General features: G+C 43.3%; 1 protein-coding gene across 1 annotated transcript in view; it reads right to left on the bottom strand.

Moving 5' to 3' along the window:
- Positions 1-23,657, bottom strand: part of LOC126086135 (O-acyltransferase like protein-like) — a 50,416-nt gene that overhangs the window by 18,864 nt on the left and 7,895 nt on the right. Inside the window, 8 exon segments of the mRNA XM_049902331.1 lie at positions 250-415; positions 4,755-4,856; positions 6,080-6,182; positions 7,219-7,398; positions 11,547-11,773; positions 13,209-13,350; positions 21,753-21,831; positions 23,437-23,576. Of these exon segments, the coding sequence (XP_049758288.1) occupies positions 250-415; positions 4,755-4,856; positions 6,080-6,182; positions 7,219-7,398; positions 11,547-11,773; positions 13,209-13,350; positions 21,753-21,831; positions 23,437-23,576 (1,139 nt within the window).

Below are 23,657 nucleotides of genomic sequence, written 5' to 3'. Positions count from 1 at the left end.
AAGGAAGGTGAGAATGGTGGCACAACTTGAAGAATGTAAACAATGTCACTGAATTGTACACGTAGAAACGGTTGAATTGGTGTGTGTTTTACTGTACATATTTTCAACAACAACAAAATAATTATTCCAGCGAATATGCCAGAGAAAGGAATCAGAACTCAGGCCGGCCCTTGGGAAGGTGGCTAACCCACCAGAAGTGAGGCGTGGCACTTGCCCCACCCACCCTACAGCCAGCCAGTGGACATTCACCAGATTCTGGACAGAGACGAGGTTATTCAGCAACAGCAGGTTCGTCCGCCAGGCTCGCCGGCAGTTATCCAGGTGGACCTTGGGCACTTCCCAGACGGTGCCCCAGTGGACAAGGGGAAACAGTCTACCCAGTAAGCTCACGGAATACAAACGCAGAGGCTGCAGCCTGTGATTAGAGAGCCAAGAGAGACGACGACCTATGGTAATGCCGATCAGCCCTTCAGTGACACTAGGAGGAGAAGACTTCACCCCCACCCTGCAGACACTCATGCCTTCACAGCTTCAGAAATGTTTATTGAGCACCTATCATGTGCTGGCTCAGTGCTGCAGAAGGAAAAATAATGCCATTTATTGAGCAAGTCATATGTGTCAGGCACTATGCTGGCAGCTGTTTAGATCTATCTAAACAGTTAAACACTTGTGTCTCATCGAGTTGATTACAACTCATAGCGATCCTATATGACAGAGTAGAAGTGTCCCATAGGGTTTCCTAGGCTGTAATCTTTATGGGAGCAGATCACCAGGTCTTTTCTTCCCAGGAGCCACTAGTGGGTTCACACCACCAACCTTTCAGTTAGCAGCCATTGTGCAACCCGGGCTCCTTCACAGGTGTCTAGTGGCTGCTACCTGCCAGCGCAGGCAGAGGGTTTAGACATGAGGTTGTGGCAGGGAGGCGCCTAGCACCCTGGTGTGGATTCTGACCTGGGTAGGGGTCAGAGCCTCTTGTAAAAGAACGCATTTCAGCACTCATGGTCGTGCAATCGGGGCCGAGCCGGTGGCCCAGCAGCATCTCTGAGGCATCTCCGGGACGGGCCTGGGATGGAGCTTGACAGATGGAAAATGGCAGGACTGTGAGTATCCCCTCTGACAGGGGCCCCACCTGAGTCATCATGGACCCAGATCTGTGTGTCCCCCTGTCCTGCTGCAGTGACAACATCCTACGTAGAGAGTGTCCCGGTGGGCAGGGTGGAGTTGCTGAGCAAAGTCAGAGAGAAAGGGCAGGGCCGACTGTGCCAAGACACAGCTTTCCACACCGGCGAGCCTGCCCGTTTGCTCTGGCTGCAGCCGCGGGGCCCGCCCTAGTTCTGCTTCCTGCCAGACTTGCCGTCTGACCCTCGGCTGTGCAGCTGCTCCCACAGGCCTCTGGCTCGGCCGCCCTGGCCCCCGTTCCCACCATCTGTTACCCCGTCCCCGGGGAGAGTAAGTCGGCCCTGCTCCCCTCGGAACCAGGGCTCAGGTCCAATTAGGTCAGGGGGAGCGTGGACAGGGCAGCGGCCCCTACGGTGACCCACACCCCTCCCCGTGCTTGCTAAAACGCAGTGCTGACTCCGTAGGCCCTGCAGGGGGCAGGGCTGAGGTCGCTGGTGTGGACCAGGCCTTGAGCAGCAACGCTTCAGGGGGAAGGACCAGAAATGGGCGTTCTAGTTTCGTCTAAAGGGTTCACACTGAGAAAATCAGGGAACTCCTCTCTTTACTCTTCTGTAAAAGGCGGATAGATCATGCTTCCTAAGATTTTTTGAGAGTGAAATGAAATAAACATTAAAACAATTTGAAACACCTAAGTTAGAAATAGCTGCCCTCCCGTTGACTCCGACTCACAGCAACCCTGTGTACAACAGAAGGAAATGTTGCCGGGTCCTGTGTCAGCCTCATGATCACCTGCATTGTGTCAATCCACCTCACCAAGGGTCTCCTTCGCCCTCTCTGGCCCTCTACTTTACCAAACAGGATGCTTTCCTCCAGCAACTGATTCCTCCTGATGACATGTTCAAAGCAGTGATGCTCTGCTGTGTGATCCGCTGGGTTTTCAATGGCTCATTTTCAGAAGTAGATCATCAGGCCTTTCTTCCTAGTCTATCTTAGCCTGGAAGCTTTGGTGAAACTTGCCCACCGTAGGTGATCCTGCCGGTATTTGAAATACCCGTGGCATATTTTCCAGCATCACAGCAACACACAAGCCACCAGAGTATCACGAACTGACAGATATATGGTAGGAAACACCTAAAGCACCATATAACGTATATATACTTCATTTTTGTCCACACTTCCACAAGATTTAAATTCAAAGTGGGTTTTCAAAGATTACAAAGTGAGATAATAGCCTGTATCACAGAGGTACGAGAAACAGGCATTCTCATGTCATGTCAGTGGGAAAAATGTTTATCAAAATGTTAAATGCACAAAACCACCAAATAGTGGCATTGCTAGGGGGTACAGTGGTGGACAGTGTCAGAGGGAGTGACACCAATATGACTGTCTATAAAATTTCTGTGCAATGTTTCAGCAGAAGTTTATTCTTTTTTATTAAAATATCCCCATAGTTACAACAACAACAAAAAAATTTCGTAAGCCCAGCTTACATGTATCAGTATACCTATAAGGATGAAACTCTATGCTAATTTACTTTTTGAACCTTGTAATGTACTCCAGTCAGAGCTGTCATCATCACCCAATTACAGTGATGCTTCGAATCCCATGGTTTTGGCTGCCCGTGCTACAAGCACATACTTCTGTTTTTGTTGCTGCTGGTGTTTTACAGTTCCTGATTTTGTTAAATTTTCTAGTGTTTTAGCTACAATATCATGGTAATTAGCATGGCGAGGGGTGACACCATGAATTACTTCACTGGGTGACACCAACCCTACATTTTCACTTGTAATAATGTCTCCCACAAACATGCTCAAACACTTAAACAAAAATGTATATAGTCTGTAGGTCATCTTTCGGCCAAATAATAGATGGGCTTATAAAATAATGTCACCCATGAGTAATGTGCTACCTTTAACAATCAGCTATAGGAGACCAAATGGTCAACATTTACCCAAAAGCAAAGATGAGAAGGCAAGGAGGGGAAAGGAAGCTAGATCAATGGAAACAGAGCAAATAGAATGGAAATAATGAGAATGTTACACATTGTAAAAATTGTAACCAATGGCATGGAACAATTTGTATGAAAATTGTAAAAGGGGAAACTTAATTTGCTGTGTAAACTTTCACCTAAAACACAATAAAATATGTATTTTTAATATACATGGATTGTATCATTGTCTAAGTTAGCACACTACTTGGAAACTACGACATCCAGAAGACCTCAGGACAAGTTGCCAGTGCCATGCCCCTCACCCCAGTTTTGAATGAATGAGCAATCTGTCCTTCCCAGGATGAGGGCTAGATTTGATAGAGCTTGGAATAAACCAGAAGAGGTGTGGTACAAAGAAATCAATAAAGGTCTCTTCCTTAGCTCATTCTCATTAGTGTATTTGAAGGAAAAGCTAACAGGTGCAAATAACAGCAACAATAACAATGATAATGTATACTTTTTAAGGGCTGACTATGTGCCAATCACTTTTTCTAAGTACTTTTACATATGTTATTATCTCATTTAATGCTCACAAGAGTCCAGTGAAATAACTCCCATTATTCTCCCCATTTGAGAGATGAGAAAACTCAAACACAGAAAGGCTGAAAAACTAAAGTCCAGAATGTAAACCTGGCAGGCTGACTACAAAGATTGCTGCTACCCACTCTGTTTACTTAGCCCAGAAGATTGTTTGCTTCAGTATTTCCCTTCCTATCTTAGAACGTGTTGTGTACCAAAAGGGGCACCGACCAGCTTGGCAACTAAGCCTGACTTAGAAAATGCACAAGTGGAAGCGTTGGATTACATGAGTTGAAGTATCCTTTTTCTCTCAAAAATTCAACTGTCTGATTATATGACTGCTTCACTGCTATCACGGGTTCCACATCCTGTCCCAATATTGTAATCCCTTCTGCTTCAACCAAACCACACATTCCTGCTGCCCTCAGCTCAACCACCATTGGCCCCACCTTCAACAAGGCCCTCTCCTGGGCAAGTCTTTTTCTATTTTTACCATCACCAATGTATTTCCTGTTGCAAAAGAAGGCTGTGTGTGATGGGCAGGAGTTGGGAGGGATGGGGAAGTACTGGAGAATGCCTTTATACTCTTGTTTACAGGAGCCTAGTGCTAGCAATTTGAAGGAGCCATACAAATTCTCTTGTTGAATATAGAGCCTATGGAATTCTGAAAGAATGTTGATTAAAATATGCTGCCCATCAGCTGAGGAGTAAGGATATTTTTGTCAGTGGAAGATACCAGTTTCCATGGTATTTATCCTAGCAGAATTTGAACCACATTAAATCCACAAACATCAACTGTATTTCTGTAATAAATAAATAAATAAATAAACCCTTAAAAAAAAAAAGGGTTAAAGACTAAAATATAGTGAAGCCTGTGAAAGCCGGACTCTATGGGACTGCCTGTTTTTTCTGGGTCTTGAAAATTTTCCCCCTTTGACAGGGTGAAGTCTTATCACTTTTATATTGCTCCTTTTAGTGGAAAATATTTGAGTTTTCCTTCTCAAATATTTCCTTCCACCTGGCACAGGTTCCAGTTTTCACAAGTTTTACTGTATAATAAATTCTTACATAACAATAATGAACTGAAGACCATACAAATAAACCTACCTTACTAAAACTACCTTACTAAAAAAGGCGGCTGAAAAAGTATCTGAGTATAACTTTAGGGGTTATTCCTTTGTCTGAACTCTGATACATCTTTAAAAATGACCTTGCGCTTAACCAGCCACTGAGAGAAAGAGAAGAACAACACAGGAATCTAACCTAACCAAAAGTTCGGCAGTTCAAATCCACCAGCCACTCCTTGGAAACCCTATGAGGCAGTTCTACTCTCTCCTATAGGGTCACTATGAGTCGGAATGGACTCAACAGCAGTCTGTTTGATCTTTGGTTTTAATACAGTTCATTGGTGGATAATTTGGTTGTCTCAGTCAGGACAGAATTAGTTCCACTGCAATAACAAAGCACTACCAAAGTGTTAAAGCAACAATGGTTTTTTTCTTGGTTATGCTACATGCTCACGGCCAGTCACCTGGGGCTCAGTGTCTTCCTCACAATGGGACCCAGGCTAAAGGAGCAGCCACTACCTGAAACGTCACCAGTGACCATAGCCAGGGACAAGAGAGCTCTGAAAGGCCTCAAACTAGCCATAAAATGCTCTAGTCTGGAAGTGACAAATGCATTTCCACTCAGTACTCCTTGGCCAGATGTAGTGACATGACCCACCCAGCCTCAACGGGGCTATGAAGTGAAATGGAAGGCAGAGAGCCAGAAGTACCTGGGGGACAATACTATTGCCTACCATCCTGATCTTTTGAAATAATAACATGAAAGCCTTCCATTTATGTAACAGTGCTGCGTAATTTTCTAAGTACTTTCACTAATGGGGTTGTTTGTGCTTCTCCAGCCATACTACACAACTTTGCAATAAATATTTGCAGAGTGAATGATCAAATAGATGGATAAACAGCCCTATTAGGCAGGAGGGAAAACATTATTATTCCTGCTTACCTAGTAGGGAAATCAAGACTCAGAGGCTGTGAAGCGGGTGGCCCAAGATCACAGAGTTTTTAACCAATACATCCTGATGACAAATTCATCACCTAGAACGTTCAGCTAAAGAACAAGGTCATGCCTTTTAGTTATAACTTGGTGGTAAGTTTGTAAATGACTTCCCAGACTTCTGACATTTATACCTGCGAGCCTTGCTGGTATTCCCCTAAGGATCAAATGTATTTCCTGTTGCAAAAGAAGCTGAGTGTGTTGGGCGGGGCTTGGGCGGGATAGGGCTGTGTTGGAGAATGTCTTTATTCTCTACCTGCTAGATTTTCCTTGGAGATGTAGCCATTTGGATTCAGAATAGTGAGAATGGCAACACACACACACACATACACCCAAAAACAAATAAAAAAGAAGCTCAATAGCAGCGAAAACATCGTTTGATCTTATTACCTCATCGGGAAAAACCTATCAACCCCAAGACAGAAGGGGCCACTCTGAGAATAAAGGTACAGCGGGGTTTTAAGTGCTCTGGCTTTCCATTCAAGCACATTATCTGTAAAAAACATAAAAAGCCATGTCTTATTGTTTCATAGAAGAAATCCATGTGATATAGTTATTTACTTATTTGTTTTCAGAACAAGCACAAACACCCTCAACTTTCAGTTGTATTGGGAGGGTTTTGTGAATCGCTGTGATACACGTAAGAGGAGAACTCAGTTTCGAAATCAAAGATGGTGACGGAGGTCCCTAATTGTAATGAAGGCTTTGAGCCCCTTTGTGTCCACACAGTAGTCACGGCCCACTTGGGACTTTAACAGTATCACCTGTCCCTAGACTGGGGCAGCTCACCTGTGAGGCTTCATCAAACTACCCTGGGCTGATTGCTTCTCCCCTCAATATGTGTTTGGCCCCTGATGAAGGAAAATGGCCAGAGAGTATCACTCGTTTAACGGGAGTGCTTCAGGAGTATAGCAACAGGGAGAGTGTTGAGACCCATTCATCTAATACCAGTGCACAACATCAAATTATATTGGGCTGTTTTTCAGGGAGGAAAAAAAAAGTTAGTTTCTGGTTTCATTCACCATGGTGGAAGAGAACCTAGCTCTCTGGATCAGGAAAATACAATACCCAGGTCTTACTGTTCACCTGGTAACAATGTGTCTGTTTTATATCTAAATAAGTTGCTGTGGAGTTGATTCCAGCTCACGGTGAGTTAGACCCATATGTGTCAGAGTAGAACTGTGCTCCATCAGGTTTTCAGTGGCTGAGTTTTCAAAAGTAGATCTCCAGGCCTTTCTTTGGAGGGTCCTGTGGGTAGACTCAAACGGCTACCATTTCTGTTAGGAGCTGGGGGCATTAGCCATTTGCGCCACCCAGGGACTCCTGGTTTATACCTAGGATGAGTTAGAGCAGCCACTGGACACTGCCTGGCAAACTCACTTATGGGAAGTTCCAGCCTGTGTCTGTACAGCAGAAAGGAGATCTGCTCGTGGGGAGGGCAGTGAGCCTCCTGCCCTGGGGCCCAACACTGAGACCACCACTGAAAGATTCGCTGTTCCTTTGCAGCAAGGCTCATCAACCCTCCACACCCCAAGACAGCCACATGGTCATCTGGCTAGTGTGCCCTGAGATGATCCAGAGGAGACTAAGGACACGGATGCCATCTGTTGCCAAGCAGGTGCCCGCTGGGGTCCTTTTAGTCCAGATGGCAGGTACATTCTTCTGCCAAGAATAGCATTTCAGAGCATGGTCCATGGCACCCAAAAACCCTGAATGAGAGCAAGGGTGTTACTCTCCATCCCGTAAACCAGGCCTGTCTACACACCATCCTGTAAACAAGAGCCAAAACACACATACCGCTAGTCTTGGCAGTCACCCCGAGGCTCTCCCACTCTGATCCTGGACTGGCCAACTCTGGTCTCCAGGGTCCCATCTTGATCCATCTGTGGACCTTTGTACTTGGTCTCCCTCCCCTTTGAATCCTGACTTTCCCTAGCAGACCTGAGTCTGGTGTCCCACAATACCTTGCGTGGAATACTCTGGCCAAGCTCAGGTCCCAGGCTGGCCAACTCTTTTATAAATGGTTGGAGGAGAGGGAACTTAGACATCAGAAAGAGCCCACAGGATCTTAAAACCAGTATTTCCCTTGACATGGCCTACCTGGTGCTTTCTCAAGGAGCGCCCACGATGAACAACATCACTAATGCTGGTCAAGGTACAGATGTGAAAACAGGTGAAGGGGCAGGTGGCATTGCAGCCGAGGATGTAGGCCTTTTATTGGACTCGCCTGGCTTTAAATCTGGCTCCCATTTATCAGCTGTGTGGCCTCTGGCGTGTTAATTAACGTCTCTGTGCCTAACTTCCCACATCTGCAAAATGAGAATAAAAGTAGATCTTACAGGATCATTGCAAAAGACAAATGAAATGATGCTTATAAATTATTTCAAATAATGACCAACCCATAGTAAGCACTCATGAGATCACAGTTACAACTAACTACTACTTCGGGGACAGTGGTGGTTCAGTGGTAGAATTCTCCCCTCCCATACCGGAGACCCGGGTTCAATGCCCGGCTAACGCACCTCATGCAGGGCCACTGCCTCTCTGTCACTGGAGGCTTGCACGTTGCTATGATGCTGAACAGGTTTCAGTACAGTTTCCGAACCGACAGGAGAGGAAGAAAGGTCTGGTGATCTGCTTCTGAAAATCAACCAGTAAAACCCTACGGATCACAACAATTTGACCTGCAACCAACAGGATTGGCGGCATTTCATTTCATTGCCTGTGGGGTCGCCATGAGACAGGAGCTGACTCAACGGAAGCTAACAATAACACTGTTGCTCTTATAAGCCCTATTCTTTAAGAATGGTTAATTCCTTCTATTTAATTTGTTCTCTTTTTAAAAAATTTAATTGGATCTATCCTGAGAGCCAATTATCTGGTTAAAACTGTGGAACAGGAGCCTCCAAAGTTTAAGCCAGCTCTAAGGGGCTCATATTTTCTCCTGGACATAGCTCAGCACCTCAAACATGGTGGGCACTAATACGTCCTTGTAGAATTGAAACTGACTCGCAAACAGGATCTGGCTTACAACCAAGCTTTGCAAACCTAAATCAATTTATTAAACTGGAGAGCTGAGTTACCTAACGTTTTTAGGTTCCAGCCACAAATATTAGTTTTTCCATTCATATTGCTCAGTGTAATGTTGTCTCTGCCTGGAGGCTCAGTGTTCACCTTTCACTGAGAGGGATTTTTATTCCCAATGCCAGCAAGTGGCACGAAGATGGTGCAATCAGCAACTCCTATACCTGACCTCACCTGGCTCCTCCAAGACTTCATACGGGTCGTTTGCTGTTCTCAGAGATACAGGACTCAGACTCGGCCCCGTGTGGCCAAGGTACTCCACCTCCCTGAGCCTCCGTTTTCTCCGTTTTAAAATAGGCACAATTCTTGGCAGGTTTTGGGGAGAATTCTAAAATAATGTTTGTCCAATGTCTGTCCTGATGTCTAACTTGGCCAGCAAGTGCTCGATAAATGTTGCAATTACTGTTATTATTTTCCATCTAAATTCTACTTGTGGGTGAACTTAGCTGTCAGTGGTTTATAACATCTTCTGAACATAACAGATCTGTAGGGAAGATATTTAGGCTCTCCGAGTCTCACTTTGCTCGTTTGTAAGTAGAAAGTATAGTAAACCACCCACCCACAGGGCCACTGGGAAGATTGGATGAAACAATGCACATGGTCAGTGGTTCTCAAAGTGGGGTCCCGGGACCAGCAACTTCACTGTCACCCGGGAACTTGTTAGAAGTGCACATTCTTGGCCCTGCCCCAGAACCCTGAATAAGGGATCTCGGGGGGTGGACCCTGCAATCTGTGATTGATGTAAGTCAAAGTTTGGGAACCACTGTGTGTCTCCTTGCTTTAAAAACACCTCGTGGCCCCTCCAAATTTCTCAATTACTATTAAAAAAAAAAAAAATTTTTTTTTTTTTATTACCGTGAGCCCACTTTATGCAACAGGCCACAGTATAACAGCCCCAACTTCCAGGGGCTGAAATCCATAGGCATTCACAAAAGTGTCCTCATACATCGCTTATATTTTTCTCAGCTAAGTAGCAAAGGGCAGGCTTGTGTAACAGGAAACCACTATCATCAAATGTAGTGACTATGTGGAGGATAAAGAATGAGGAACCCAAAACACTCACTTTGGCTCTACACTTCTAGAAGACACAGTGGTCCTATTGATGATTTGACCCCCTGGTGAATATGAAAGTAGAGAGAAAAAGGTGTTGAATTGCAGTGTTGCTCCACCTTGATTTTTATTTCCAGGCATTCAGGAATGTAATATTTTACCTGTGGTAATATTAAATACAATAAAATTGCTACAGCAACGGAACATGGCTGATGAAAAAGTATACAGATACAGTAGTATACATTAAAAAAAAAGAAAGAAAACCCAGTTGCTATCAAGTCAATTCCAGCTCATGGCAACTCCCTGTGTGACAAAGTAGAACTGTGCTCCCTAGGGTTTTCAATGGCTGATTTTTCAGAAGTAGATCACTAGGCCTGTCTTCCGGGGCACCTCTGGGTGGTCTCAAACCTCCAACCTTTTAGTTAAGAGCCAAGTGTGTTAACCATTCACACCACCCACGAAGTCCATCCAGATCATAGGGGTATGGTGAGGTTCATTTCGGGTGGAGTTGGTAGTACTGTGCCAGTGTGAGTATTGTTCTAACGCTGGTAGCTATGCCACCAGGATTTCAAATACCAGCAGGGTCACTATGATGGACAAGTTTCAGTGGAACTGCCATTCTAAGACAGACTAGAAAGAAAGGCCTGGTGATCTACTTCCAAAAATTAGCCAGTGGAAACCCTATGGGTCACAAAGGTTTGATCTGCAACCAATCATGAGGATAAAGCAGGACTGGGCACTCTTTCATTCCATTGTGCATGGAGCCACCATGAATCGGAGCAGACTTGATGGAAGCTAACAACAACAACAATACACATTCTATTCTCCTTGCCTTATAAAAACCAAAAAAAAAAAAAAAAAAACTCATTGCCATTGAGTTGATTCTGACTCATAGTGACCCTATGCTACAGAGTAGAACTACCCCATAGGGTTTCCAAGGAGTGGCTGGTGGATTCAAACTGTCAGCTTCTCGTTAGCAGCCATAGCTCTTAACCACTGTGAAAACCAAAAACCAAACCTGTTGCCATCAAGTCGATTCCGACTCATAGTGACCCTATAGGACAGAGTAGAACTGCCGCGTAGGGCTTTCAAGGAGTGGCTGTTGGATTCGAACCGCTGACCTTTTGGTTAGCAGCCAAGCCCTTAAGCACTGCACCACCAGGGCTCCCCTAACCACTATAGACAGGTGGAAAGGAAAGTAACGTTCTCGGTTTTTAGCTAAAGCCCAGAATACTGTGGCTCATTGAGATCCTCCCTGTACACCACGTCAGGTTATCTATTTCTGGGTCAGGGGCACGCTGCCATGTTTTAATTAGTTTGTGTTCCATGCACCTTCCCCTAGCCTGGGTTTATATATAAATCATTTACCCCCATGAGGTCAGGCAGCTTCTTTTAGTCATCTGTGTAACTATGACACTGAAAATAAACATCACGATCATGAGTTCTTCCTTACAGAATCACCACAGTGAAGCCCAAGTGCTGTTCCACTCTTTTATCAGAACAAAAACACACTTTCTTGTACCCAAGAAAGCATTTTCGTGACCTAGCCTTAGCACACAGATGTAAGCAAAGATGGGTTGTACAGCGCAGAGAGCAGCCCCTGGCTGAAATTTAGATGCTGTTGGACACTCATGGGAATCCAGCACTGTAGGCTTGATTTTCCAGCTGTGTCCTCACCTAAGCCACCTCTCATGGGTGGCCTTAGTTTAACTACAGTGCTTACTTTTTCCTCTTCTTAAGGCTGATAACAGTGATAAATGGGCCAGGCAATCCTGGCATTGGATTCTTTGCCTCTTTTCCTTTCTCTCTGTCTCTTCCAAAGGCAGAGTCCCATAACTGGCCAAGAGTGCCCTGTGTGCTGGTGGTGCCCTGTGGTCTGATGTCCACCCCACGGCTGCCACACAGATAGTTCCAGCCAGAGGAAAGGCAAGGCCCAGCGAGGTAAGGAAACTTCAAGGAGAAGACACCCAGTGACCCAGCCTGACCTCCCACCAGGCACCAAAGCAAGGCACAGAGCAAGCAGAAACAAAAACCCACTTCTGTCGAGTCAATTCCAACTCATAGCGACCCTATAGGACAGATCAGAACTGCCCCATAGAGTTTCCAAGGAGCACCTGATGGATTTGAACTGCCGACCTCTTGGTTAGCAGTTGCAGCACTTAACCACTACATCACCAGAGTTTCCACAGAGCAAGCAACCAGCAACAAATGCAACCATCCAAAGCCGCCTACTAGAATCGAGGTAAATATTTAGCAGTGTTAAGGGTGGGGAATGGCTTTCTGAGAATAAAGACAATGAAAGAAATCACAAAGGAAAAGATGAATGGATTTCACTAAACGCCAAACCATAGTTGTAAAAAAAATAAATCACATACAAACAAGAAAAGCAACCAAAACACTGAGGAAAATATTTGCAGCTAACATGACTAAGTATTGATATCCTCCATATATAAAATGAACTTTTAAAATCAATAACAACACATCTCACACACACAGAGAAGTGGGTGAATATGAATACGTAACGGAAGTTGGTTCAAGGAAGACACCGGAAGTGTTGAGCCCTGGTTTTGAGAAAAAAATACAAATGGCAGATAAACTTAGAGAAAAAAAACCTCATGGTCAACTTTTTACAAATGGAAATTAGACCAATTTTTTACAAATGTAAATTATTTACTTATCAAACTGGTTCCTACTTTTATAAAGGTAGCTTTTGATGCTGTTCAGAGGGCGATGAAGCAGTCAAGCCCATTTCCTAGTGGGGGCAGTATAAGTGAATTTTCAGAAAAATAACTTATCAAAGGATTCAAGAGTGATGACCAACAATTCTATTTCTAATTACTTTATCCTAAGGAAAAATCCAAGATGCAAACAAAAAGTAACGGGCAAGATTGCTGCAGTATTTGTGGGAGAGGCAATTCCTCAACTAAAATAAATTAATTTTCAGTGGTCACAGATTTAGAAGTCCATGGTCATGAGGAACAGGAGCGGTTGGAGACATGATACATTGCCCAGTGGTCCTGAAGCCCAATCACCTTCGAGTGCAGCCACCTTCCCCTTGGATACTTTGGTATTTTCTTCTTCAAGGTAAATATGATCTCCATGCAAGCAGGCAATCCTTGGCCTGACATCACTCAGTGAATGAAAACTAAGTGGTTCCTGTCAAGGGTGATGGAAAAATATGGAAACACATAATGGCAGTAGTTGAATTACATGATGAACATAATGTCACTGGGTTGTACGTGTAAAAAATGTTGAAATGTCAAATGTTTTGTTATATATGTATTTACCACACACAAAAACCAGAATGGTTAAATGCAGTTGGTGAGTGGAAGGTGATAAAACTGTATCCACACCCCAAACAGGTACCTCTGATGCCCATACTTGCAGACACATGGCAGCAAACATGTCGAGGGGGAACATTCCAACAGCACTTCTGGCCACACTCCCCCCAGACGAGGAGGAAACATTTATCATGAAGAGGGACAGGGATGGTGCCAAAAAGGAGGCATTTCTCAGCCTTAAAATATCTACCAAGACGGGGGGGATAAAAAAAAGTATTAATAACACTTTGTTTTCCAATAATGCTTTATACTTTTCCAAGAGTTATCTATTATTTCAAAAGAAAACTTTGACATAAAACAGGGAATCTGGCTTTTAATGTATTTGTTTTACAGTTGGAGAAAACAGGGCACAAGGATGCTGAAATACACTGAACTAGCAACTCTTATGCAGGGCTGCTGGGTGGGTTCGAACTGCCAACCCTACGGGGCAGTTCTGCTCTGTCACATGGGGTTGCTATGAGTTGAAATCAACTCAAAGGCAACGAACAACAGAGACAACAAACTCTTAGTCCAGCTGGAAGTGAACCACGGGCCTCCGAATTCTCTACCTGCTCAGGCCCTCCCATCCTTTCCCAGCCCACAGCACTGGGAGTGGACATTCTAAAAAGGCACCATTGCCCACTCAAATCAAGTTGTCAACAGGTCCCCAAAGGAGAGAGAAATGCCATATGAGAAACTAACGGGTTCTGCAAACACGCAAAGGTGTCCAAAGCCTAAGCAAGCCCCACAACCTGGGGGAAGGAGCTCTTCGAAATCAAAGCTAAGAAAAATCACCTTAAAACACAGCTGATTCATCACCTGAAGAGATGGCTTGTAAAGGTAATTCTGGTAAGATTAGGGCTGTGGTCTCAAACTTTAGCATTCCTTAGAATTATCTCAAAACTTTATTAAACACGGACTGCACCCACCTCCCTCCCCTCCAAGTTTTTGATCAAATACCTCTACAGTAGGGCCTGAAAATTTACATTGCTAATAAGTTAGGGGAGGAGGGCAGTAGTGGTTCAGTGGTAGAATTCTCATCTCCCATGCAGGAGATCCGGGTTTGATTTCTGGTCAATATACCTCATGCATAGACACCACCTGTCTGTCAGTGAAGGCTTCTATGTTGCTATGATGCTAAACAGATTTCAAAGGCACTTCCAGACTAAGACAGACTATGAAGAAAGATCTGGGGATCTACTTCTGAAAATCAACCAATGAAAATCCTATGGATCACAACGGCTTTGTTCATGGGGTTGCCATGAGGGGGGCCGACTTGACAACAGCTACAACGGTGACAAGTTCCCAGATGCTCATGCTGCTAATTGAGGGTCATGCTTGGAGAACCACTGGACCAGGGGGCTTCTGAAACCTCACCAAAGGATGGAGATAGAGCATGGTTTAATAAAACAGCAACAACTTGTACTCCTGATGCCACTGAGTTGATTCCAGCTCATAGTGACTCTACAGGACAGAGTAGAACTGCCTCATAGGGTTTCCAAGGAGCAGCTGGTGGATTTGAACAGACAACCTTTTGGTTAGCAACCTGGGTTCTTAACCACTGCACCACCAGGGCTCCAAAACACATTTATAAATAACGATAAATGCTGCTGCTTATTATGTGCCTACTAGATATGAGACGTATTTTGTTCATTATTTCTAGTCCCCCAATAACCCAACAACAACAACAACAAAAAACCCTACAAGGAGCTAGTATTTATTTTACAGTTGAGGAAAATTAAAACCAAAAAACCCATTGAAATCGAGTTGATTCTGACTCATTGTGACCTTAGAGTACAGAGTAAAACTGGCCCATAGGATTTCCAGGGCTGAAATCTTTCAGGGAGCAGATCACCAGGTCTTTTCTCCTGCGGAGCTGCTGGTGGGTTCTATCCACCAGTCTTTCGGTTAGCAAACAAGCTCTTAACCACTGAGCCACCAGGGCTCCTTTGTTCTACTACAGTATTCCCCATGCCCCTTATCCAAAGTTTCTCTTTCCGAGTTTTCAGTTAGCCGTGGTCAACCATGGTCAGAAAGCTTCTGATTACAATGTTCTTCCAAAAGGTTTTGGCAAAAAAGTCATCAACTATCAAGGACCTCCAACCATCGACATCTGCATGGCTCGATGATCCTCCTTCTGACGTATCATCAGAAGGTCAATAGTAGCCTAAAGCTACGTCCCAATGCCTACATCATTCACCCCACTTCATCTCCTTAAGTGGGCATTTTATCATCTCACATATTCACAAGAAGAAGGGTGAGTACAGTACAATAAGATATTTTGAAAGAGAGAGAGACATTCACATAACTGTTATTGTTGTTTTTGTTGTTAGGTGTCATCAAGTCGATTCCAATTCATAGTGACCCTATATATAACAGAATGAAACACTGCCTGGTCTCGTGCCAGCCTCACAATAGTTGTTATGCTTCAGCCAGTTGCCGCCACTGTGTCAATCCATCTCGTTGAGGATCTTCCTCTTTCCAGGGACTGGTACCTCCTGATAACATGTCCAAAGTACTTGAGACAAAGTCTCACCATCCTTGTTTCTAAGAAGCATTCTGGCTGTACTTCTTTTAAGACAGATTTGTTTGTTTTTCTGGCAGTCCATGGTATATTCAATATCCTTTGCCAACACCATCATTCAAAGGCATCAATTCTTCTTCTTTCTTCCTTATTCATTGTCCAGCTTTCATGTGCATATGAGGTAATACAAAATACCACGGTCTGAGTCGGGTGCACCTTAGTTCTGAAAATGACACCTTTGCTTTTAAACACTTTAAAGAGATCTTTTGAAGTGGATTTGCCCAATGCAATATGTTGTTTGATTTCTTGGCTGCTGCTTCCATAGGCATTGATTGTGAATACAAGTAAAATGAAATCTTTGACAACTTCAATATTTTCTCCATTTATCATGGTGTTGCTTATGGGTCCAGATGTGAGGATTTTTGTTTTCTTTATGCTGGGGTTCAATCCATACTGAAGGCTGTGGCCTTTGGTCTTCATCAGTAAGTGCTTCAAGTCCTCTTCACTTTCAGGAAGCAAGGTTGTGTCATCTGCATATCATAGGTTGTTAATGAGGCTTCCTCTGATCCTGATGCCACATTCTTCTTCACGTGGTCCAGTTTCTCAGATTATTTGTTCAGCATACAGATTGAATAAACAAGGTGAAAGGATACAACCCTGACGCACACCTTTCCTGACTTTAAACCAGGCAGTATCCCCTTGTTCTATTCGAATGACTGCCTCTTGGTCTATGTACAGGTTCCTCATGAGCACAATTAAGTGTTCTGGAATTCCCATTTCTCACAGTATTATCCATAATTTGTTATGAGCCACACAGTTGAATGCCTTTGCATAGCTAATAAAACACAGATAAACATCTTTCTGGCATTCTTTACTTTCAGCCAAGATCCATCTGAAATCAATGATGATATCCTTCATTCCATATTCTGTTCTAAATCCGGCTTGAACTCTGGCAGTTCCCTATTGATGCTGTAACTGCTTTTGAATGATCTTCAGCAAAATTTTACTTGCGTGTGATATTAATGATATTGTTCGATAATTTCTGCATTCTGTTGGATCACCTTTCTTTGGAATGGGTACAAATATGGATCTCTTCCAGTCGGTTGGCCAGGCAGCTGTCCTCCAAATTTCTTGGCATAGACGAATGAGCACCTTGAGGGCTGCAACCATTTGTTCAAACATCTCAATTGATATTCCATCAATTCCTGGAGCCTTGTTTTTCACCCATGCCTTTCAGTGCAGCTTGGACTTCTTTCTTCAGAACAATCAGTTCTTGATCATATGCTACCTCCTTTATTACTGTATATTTATTTTATTAATGTATATATGTTATAATTGGCCTATTTTATCATTAGCTATTGTTCTTAATTTCTTATTATGCCTAATTTATAAATTAAACATTATCATAGGTATGTATGTATAGGAAAAAGCATAGTATATATAGGGTTCTGTACTACTCGCAGTTTCAGGCATCCACTGGGGGTCTTGGAACGTATCCCCCATGAATAAGGGGGTATTAATGTATGGAGATCTAAACCCAAACCAGACCATTGCCTTCGAGTCAATACTGTCTCATACAAAACCCTACAGGACAGAGCGGAACTGCTCCATAGGTTTCCAAGGCTGTAATCTTTACAGAAGTGGACTGCCACATTTCTCTCCCGAGGAGTGGCCAGTAGGTTCAAACTGCAGACCTTTCAGTTAGAAGATGAACACTTAACCACAACACCACCAGGGTTCTTTATGGAGATCAAACCAAAACCAAATAAACACGTTGCCCTCAATTCGATTCTGACTCATAGCGGCCCTATAGGACGCAGCAGAACTACCCGATAGGGTTTCCAAGGAGTGGTTGGTGGATTCGAACTGCTGACCTTTTGGTTAGCAGCCAAGCTCTTAACCACTGTGCCATTAGGGCTCTATTATGGAGATCTAGTAATTCTAACTATAATAGGCAAGCCAAGTTGAGTAGAACTGTGCTTCACTGGATTTTCAATGACTGGTTTTCCGGAAGTAGATCGCCAGGCTTTTCTTCCAAGGTGCCTCTGGGTAAACTTGAACCACCAAACTTTCAGTTAGCAGCTGTGCACGTTAACCATGTGTACCACCCAGGGACTCCAAGCTTGTTGTAAAGCAAAACAAAACCCATTGCCTTCGAGTCAGTTCTGACTCATAGCAACCCTATAGGACAGAGTAGAAAGAACTGCCCCCACAGGGTTTCCAAGGAGTAGCTGGTCGATTTGAACTGCCAACCCTTTGGTTAGCAGTCTGAGCTCTTAACCATTATGCCACCAGGGCTCCAAGCTTGTAGTAAAATTGATTCTAAGCAACTCAGAAGTGATTGCTTTCGGCCTCTGCAAACTGGGACGGTGTGATCATCATAAGATATTATAAAAATTCAGACAGGAATGACTTACAGTGAGTCCCTGAGAATGGAAAAATGTAGCACTTCGATGTTGCATCTGGATAAAAATTGCTAACTCCACATTAACAGACCTTTAAAACAACCCCTTCTTTTTCAACTCTTGCGCTGTCTTTGGGACTGGCTAAGACCATTTGTTCATAATTTCACTTTGGTCCGATTTGTCTAACATCTCCCCCAGTTTTCAGTGTTTTAGGGAACTCAGATAATCTAGCCAAACTAGGTACTGGATGAATGTTATAAATTGAATTGTGTCCCCCAAAAAGTTATGTTGAAGCCCTAACCCCTGTACCTCTGAATATAACTCTATTTGGAAATAGAGGTTTTCTTTTGTTACGTTAATGAGGACATACCAGAGCAGGGTGGATCCTAAACCTAATCCCTTCTGGATGGTGTCTTACAAAAAAGAACAGAAGAGACACAGACATATAAGCATGAGGGAAAACAGGCTCAATATGAAGATCCCTCTACAAGCCAAGGAATGCCAAGCAATGCCCTGGGGTACAGACAAGGAAAGCCCCTCCCCTAGAGACAAGGCCCTGTTTTGGACTTCTAGCCTCCAAAACTGTGAGACAATAAATTCTTATTTTTTGAAGCCAACCACCTGTGGTATTTTTTGTTTGGAAGCACTAGGAAATTAAGACAGTGAAATACCCTGATCTGAATTTTCAGGGAAATAGTCTATAATTGGGTTTCGCTGTCATCACATCTAAGTTTTATCTAGACTCTCAATACGGTAGTGTTGCATGTTTTTATTCTCAGTGACTCACACAAAGTCTATTGGGTGAAATTTTATAATATACTATGGCAACCAAAGGGGCCCTGCTGGCACAATAGTTAAGTGCTCTGCTGCTAACCAAAAGGTTGTTAGTTCAGACCTTCTCAGCAGCTCCACAAGAGAAAGACCTGGCCACCTTCTCCTATAAAGATTACAGCCTAGGAAACCCTATGGGGCAGTTCTACTCTATCACACGGGGTCACTATAAGTCAGAATCAACGACACCTAACAACAATAGTGGCAACCACACTGTACAATTTTTGCTCAACCTTCCGCCAAGCAATAAGCTCTGCCCTGCCCAGAATCCTTTTTCCTCGCTCTACACCACTGGGCTAATTTCTTCTTAGCCTGTGTACTGCAGTCTCCAAGCACTAACTTCTCTAGGTGAGCAAAGTTGGTGCAAAACAGCTTCTGCCTGATATTGCTGAGTTGGTTGCCTCCATATCTCCAGGGGAAATTCTGGCAACTCCACCAAAAAGCTTTAAAGAAGAGCTGAGAAATCCTTTCCACGGGGCACCTTTTTCCCTGGGCAGAACCGCTCCATTTCAATCTGCTGCTTCTGTGCAGAAGTTGCAGAAATTACTTGGCAATGAGGCCTAAATTCCACTAATACATCCACCCAGGCCAAGTCCTCTTCTTTTTTTCAGTTCCTCCAAGAGAATCATCATCTTGCTATTCTCCTAACGCTGCTTTCTCAAAATAATCTCATTTGGTTGACAATTCTTTCCAACATTAATTTTACTCCAACGTCATCACTAGCTAGTTAAGCTTAGTATTAGAGAAGTTAGACTAATTGATAAATCTCTTAATAAAGAACATTAGCTCATTAGACTTAGGGAGTTGTCACTTATTCACTTGAAATGCTAATTTAATAACTGTTCTGCAGCTTTATCCGTGTAAAGTAGAGGATATTTATAGCTTTTCCAACAGGGGTTGACATTTGAATTTGATTTATAACAATTTTTTTTAAACAACACATAAAATATTTGGCCAGCTGGATATCTAATATACCCAAAGCTGTAGGGATCATTGTAAATTCAGAGGACAATGTAAGATTATTGAGAACTAACTGCAATGTCAACACTTTAAAAAAGACTCTTAATAATGAGTCATGTTAGTTTTTATTGGGATGACCAAAATAAGAACAAGACACTAGCAGAAAAGTTTTAAGCTGTAAAGTGCTTGCTTTTAAATTTTTAAAAGACTTAGAGGTAACTGAACTAGTTCCCACTTGCCCTAAAATTCATTCATTCTGCACAGCTGTAGTCAGAAGTGACCATTGTCAAAAACCTAAATGCATAGAGAATCACCAAACATTAGTGTAACAAAATACATTCATGGTGAGTAGATACAATTCGAATCAGGCAGTGTCAAAACTGAAAGTCTTCAGAAAGGCACTCTGAAGAGGGGACAGTGAAAGCAGCTTATATAGCCCATCGTTAATTTCCAAGGAGATAGTGTCAAAACACAAGCAGGGTTTCAGGGTCTGTTGGTTACAGAGTCACTAAGGACACACCACACATCCTAAAACACAGCCTCCAGCCAGACCCTGGAGTTCCTTCTCAAAGCTGGCTGCAGATAGATAATTTTCCAAAAGAGCCCAATGCCTGAGGCAAAACCTTCTCCACTAAACTGCTTACTAGGCTATTGTTAGAATTGAAGGTGACTTCAGGGAAGCAACACTCGGTTTTTTGTTGGGTTCAGGGAAGCATCTCCTTAAAGGGTCAAGGTTCAAAAGGACACCTAAAGGCACATGGCCAGGGAGATCACCCCAATTCCAAAAACCCAGAAATCTGGATTCCAGGAGAATTAAAACAGTTTTGTCAATGTACAACCAGAGAGAGAGCCAGACAGAACTTCGGAGTCCTCCCCTTATTTTACAGAGGAAAAGACTGAAGCTTGAGGAGATTAAGTGATTTGCCCAGGATCATACAGCTGGGAGGCGAAAACCAGGACCAAATGCTGGGCTCTTAACACTAATCCACCACAGCACATTGCCTTCACACAGTTCTAGTTCAGAATCACCATCTGGACGTGGCAGCTGAGAGATTGCCACAAATGGGCCACAGCAGAGAACGCTCACAATGTGGAAACCTGATCCTGTCTATTCTCTCTCCTTCTTTCAAGCCTGATCATGCAGCTCTGGGTGAGCAAAGACATAAAGTTTTATTATATAAAGACGTAGCTACTACCTTTTATTGTCATTCTCCTTCCTACCTAAAAAAAAAAAAAAGTTGCCATCAAATTGATTTTGATAGTTCAAGCAACTATACAAGACCAAATGGGCAACACCTGGCCAATACCAAAGACGAGACGGCAGGAAGTGACAGGAAAACCGGATAAATGGACACACCGGGAACGCCGGGTGGAAAGGGTAAGGGGGAGCGAGCTGACACGATGCAAGGATTGCAACTAATATCGCAAAACAATTTGTGTATAAATTTTTGAATGAGAAACTAATTTGCTTTGTAAACTTGCACCTAAAGCACAATAAAATTAAGAAAAAAAAAAAGTATTCGGACCCATGGTTACCCCATGTGTGTCAGAGTAGAACTCTGCTCCATAGGGTTTTTGATGATGGATTTTTTGGAAATAGCCCACCAGGCCTTTCATCCAAGGCACCTCTGCATGGACTCAAACCTCTAACCTTTCAGTTAGCAGCTGAGCATGTTAATTGTTTGCATCACCCAGAGACACTCCTTCCCTACCTATTCCTTTTCTGTTCTACCATCTCCACTCTCAAGCCCCCCAAACTCCATTATGCTCTGCTTGTTGGATTTGTCAGGATGAAAAGTTGGTTCAGTCCCGAAGAAATTGCTTGGAGTTGGGATTCCTCAAACCTTATGTGCAGACAATAGTTTCACTGGGGATTCTTTGGGACCCACCCAGCTGAGACATCACAGTCACATCCTCTGCGGAACAGGAATCAGGGACACACACACCCACATGGTAGTCAGCTCCATCCTGTGAACCACAATCGCCCGCTCTTCCGTTTTAGTGCTTGTAGCACACGTACATGAAGGTTTCTAGTTAAGGCTGCTGCACATAAAAAAAAAAAAACACGACCTATGAATTAAGCAGATCGGGTGAGTTGAAGAAAAAAAGTTTTCCAGCTTCTTCAGAGATGGCTTTTCCATTACAAAGTGGTTCGAGTGAATTTCCAGGACACCATATGTACTCATATTTAAATTAAAATATGCTCCAATGTGAATGTGGCTGATTATTTAAAAAGCAGCCACTGGTTTTGGGTAACCCACCCCGGTGTACCTCTTGCCATTATTAGAGGTCAGTAAGAGTTGCCTATCCTACAATTTTCAGTGAAATCGCCAAGTTGCCGTTTCTTAAAAGCAAGACACAATGTATCAAATAAAGATTTTTAATAATAAATCAAGCCAGTAATTACCATGCCTTTCCCAATAAAGCAAAGATCAAATTAGAAATAAAATCTGGGGGTGGGAGATGCATCTTCTAAACACGTAACTTAATGATGCCGTATGCCTGACCTTTAGCTCTGATATCAAAACCATTAATCTGCTTTCAAAATAGAATATGAAGTTCATGCACACTGATGGAACCTCCAAGCAATTATCATTGCAACCCTCAGCAGGACGTTGAGCTGGGCTGATAATCTCCCCATCTCCCACGGTTAACAACTGTAAGATCATTTTATCGCATTAATATTAGAGAGATTGGATTCCTTATTGTTATTTTTATACAGTTGTTTAAACCAACTAGTGATGTAATTGTCTTTTTAGTATTTTGTGACATGCATAAAATCTTTTGAATTTAATAAGAGACTGTGCTGTTCCTAGTTTCTTCTAGCAATAAAAGGATTAACATGCTTTGAAAATATTGAGTTCTGTGATCTTGGCCAACTAATTTAATATTATATTCATAGAAGTCACGGGCCTTTAACTAGGACAGCCTCAAATTCATGTTTCCATGCTCTGTTTCTGGGAAAGGGACGATGGGTAGTGGGAAGTCCATCCTTCCTCCGGCATTCTAAAAACTGATGGTGAGTCAGGCGGAGTCAGTGCTTGGGAATGGTGTTCCAAGCTTCTTGGCTTAAGCCACACTGTACTAAGCAGTGGTTTGTTCCTTGACAGTGAAAATTCAGAATACGGAGTTTGTCTGAGAGGATGGTGACAGCCCTAAAACCCCAAGTAGAGGAGAGTCCCCACTGGATCCTGCCACAGGTAGAGCCTGAGAAGGACTAGCAGAAGAGAGCTACCCACAAACTCAAAGAGCCTGTGCAGTATCTTGCTAGTAAAGCCGCTGGCAGGAGCCTTGGGTTCCCCAAGAGGGTGGGCCCAGGAGGTCTTGCCCCATACAAGGTGGAAGGAGGAACATCTCAAGGCCTATGTGTTTTATGGAGAAGTGCCTCGTATAATGATCCACGTTCAGAAGGTGCTGAGCAAGTTTCCGTCAACAGTTTAAAATCTAGGTTTAACTTTTTGCAAAATATCTTAATAGATTCCTTTGATTAAGAAAAGCAAGCAGTAGAGTATATTGTGTTCCATATCATGACAATCACTTGTCCTTCAAGAGCATTCTCGGAGGTCCCCACACTCGCATTATGTGAAGCTTGCAGTACTGCCCTTGGAAGCCCCCCATGGGAGACTGTGTGGAGAGGCACTCACTGTAAGACCCCAGTCTGTCCACGTTTCCATTAAGAATATTGCTCCCTAGTTTGCCAGTGGTGTCATACACGGGGTGTCAAAGCAGAAGAAGTTTGTCAAATTAGCTTCCCTGTGTCACTCTCAAATGAATTTATAGGTACCTAGCTCCCA

This window comes from Elephas maximus, chromosome 11 (genome assembly GCF_024166365.1).
Source record: "Elephas maximus indicus isolate mEleMax1 chromosome 11, mEleMax1 primary haplotype, whole genome shotgun sequence".
Taxonomy (NCBI): Eukaryota; Metazoa; Chordata; class Mammalia; order Proboscidea; family Elephantidae; genus Elephas; species Elephas maximus.
The sequence above is the reverse complement of the archived record's forward strand: the minus strand, read 5'-3'. Positions and strand labels throughout refer to the sequence as shown.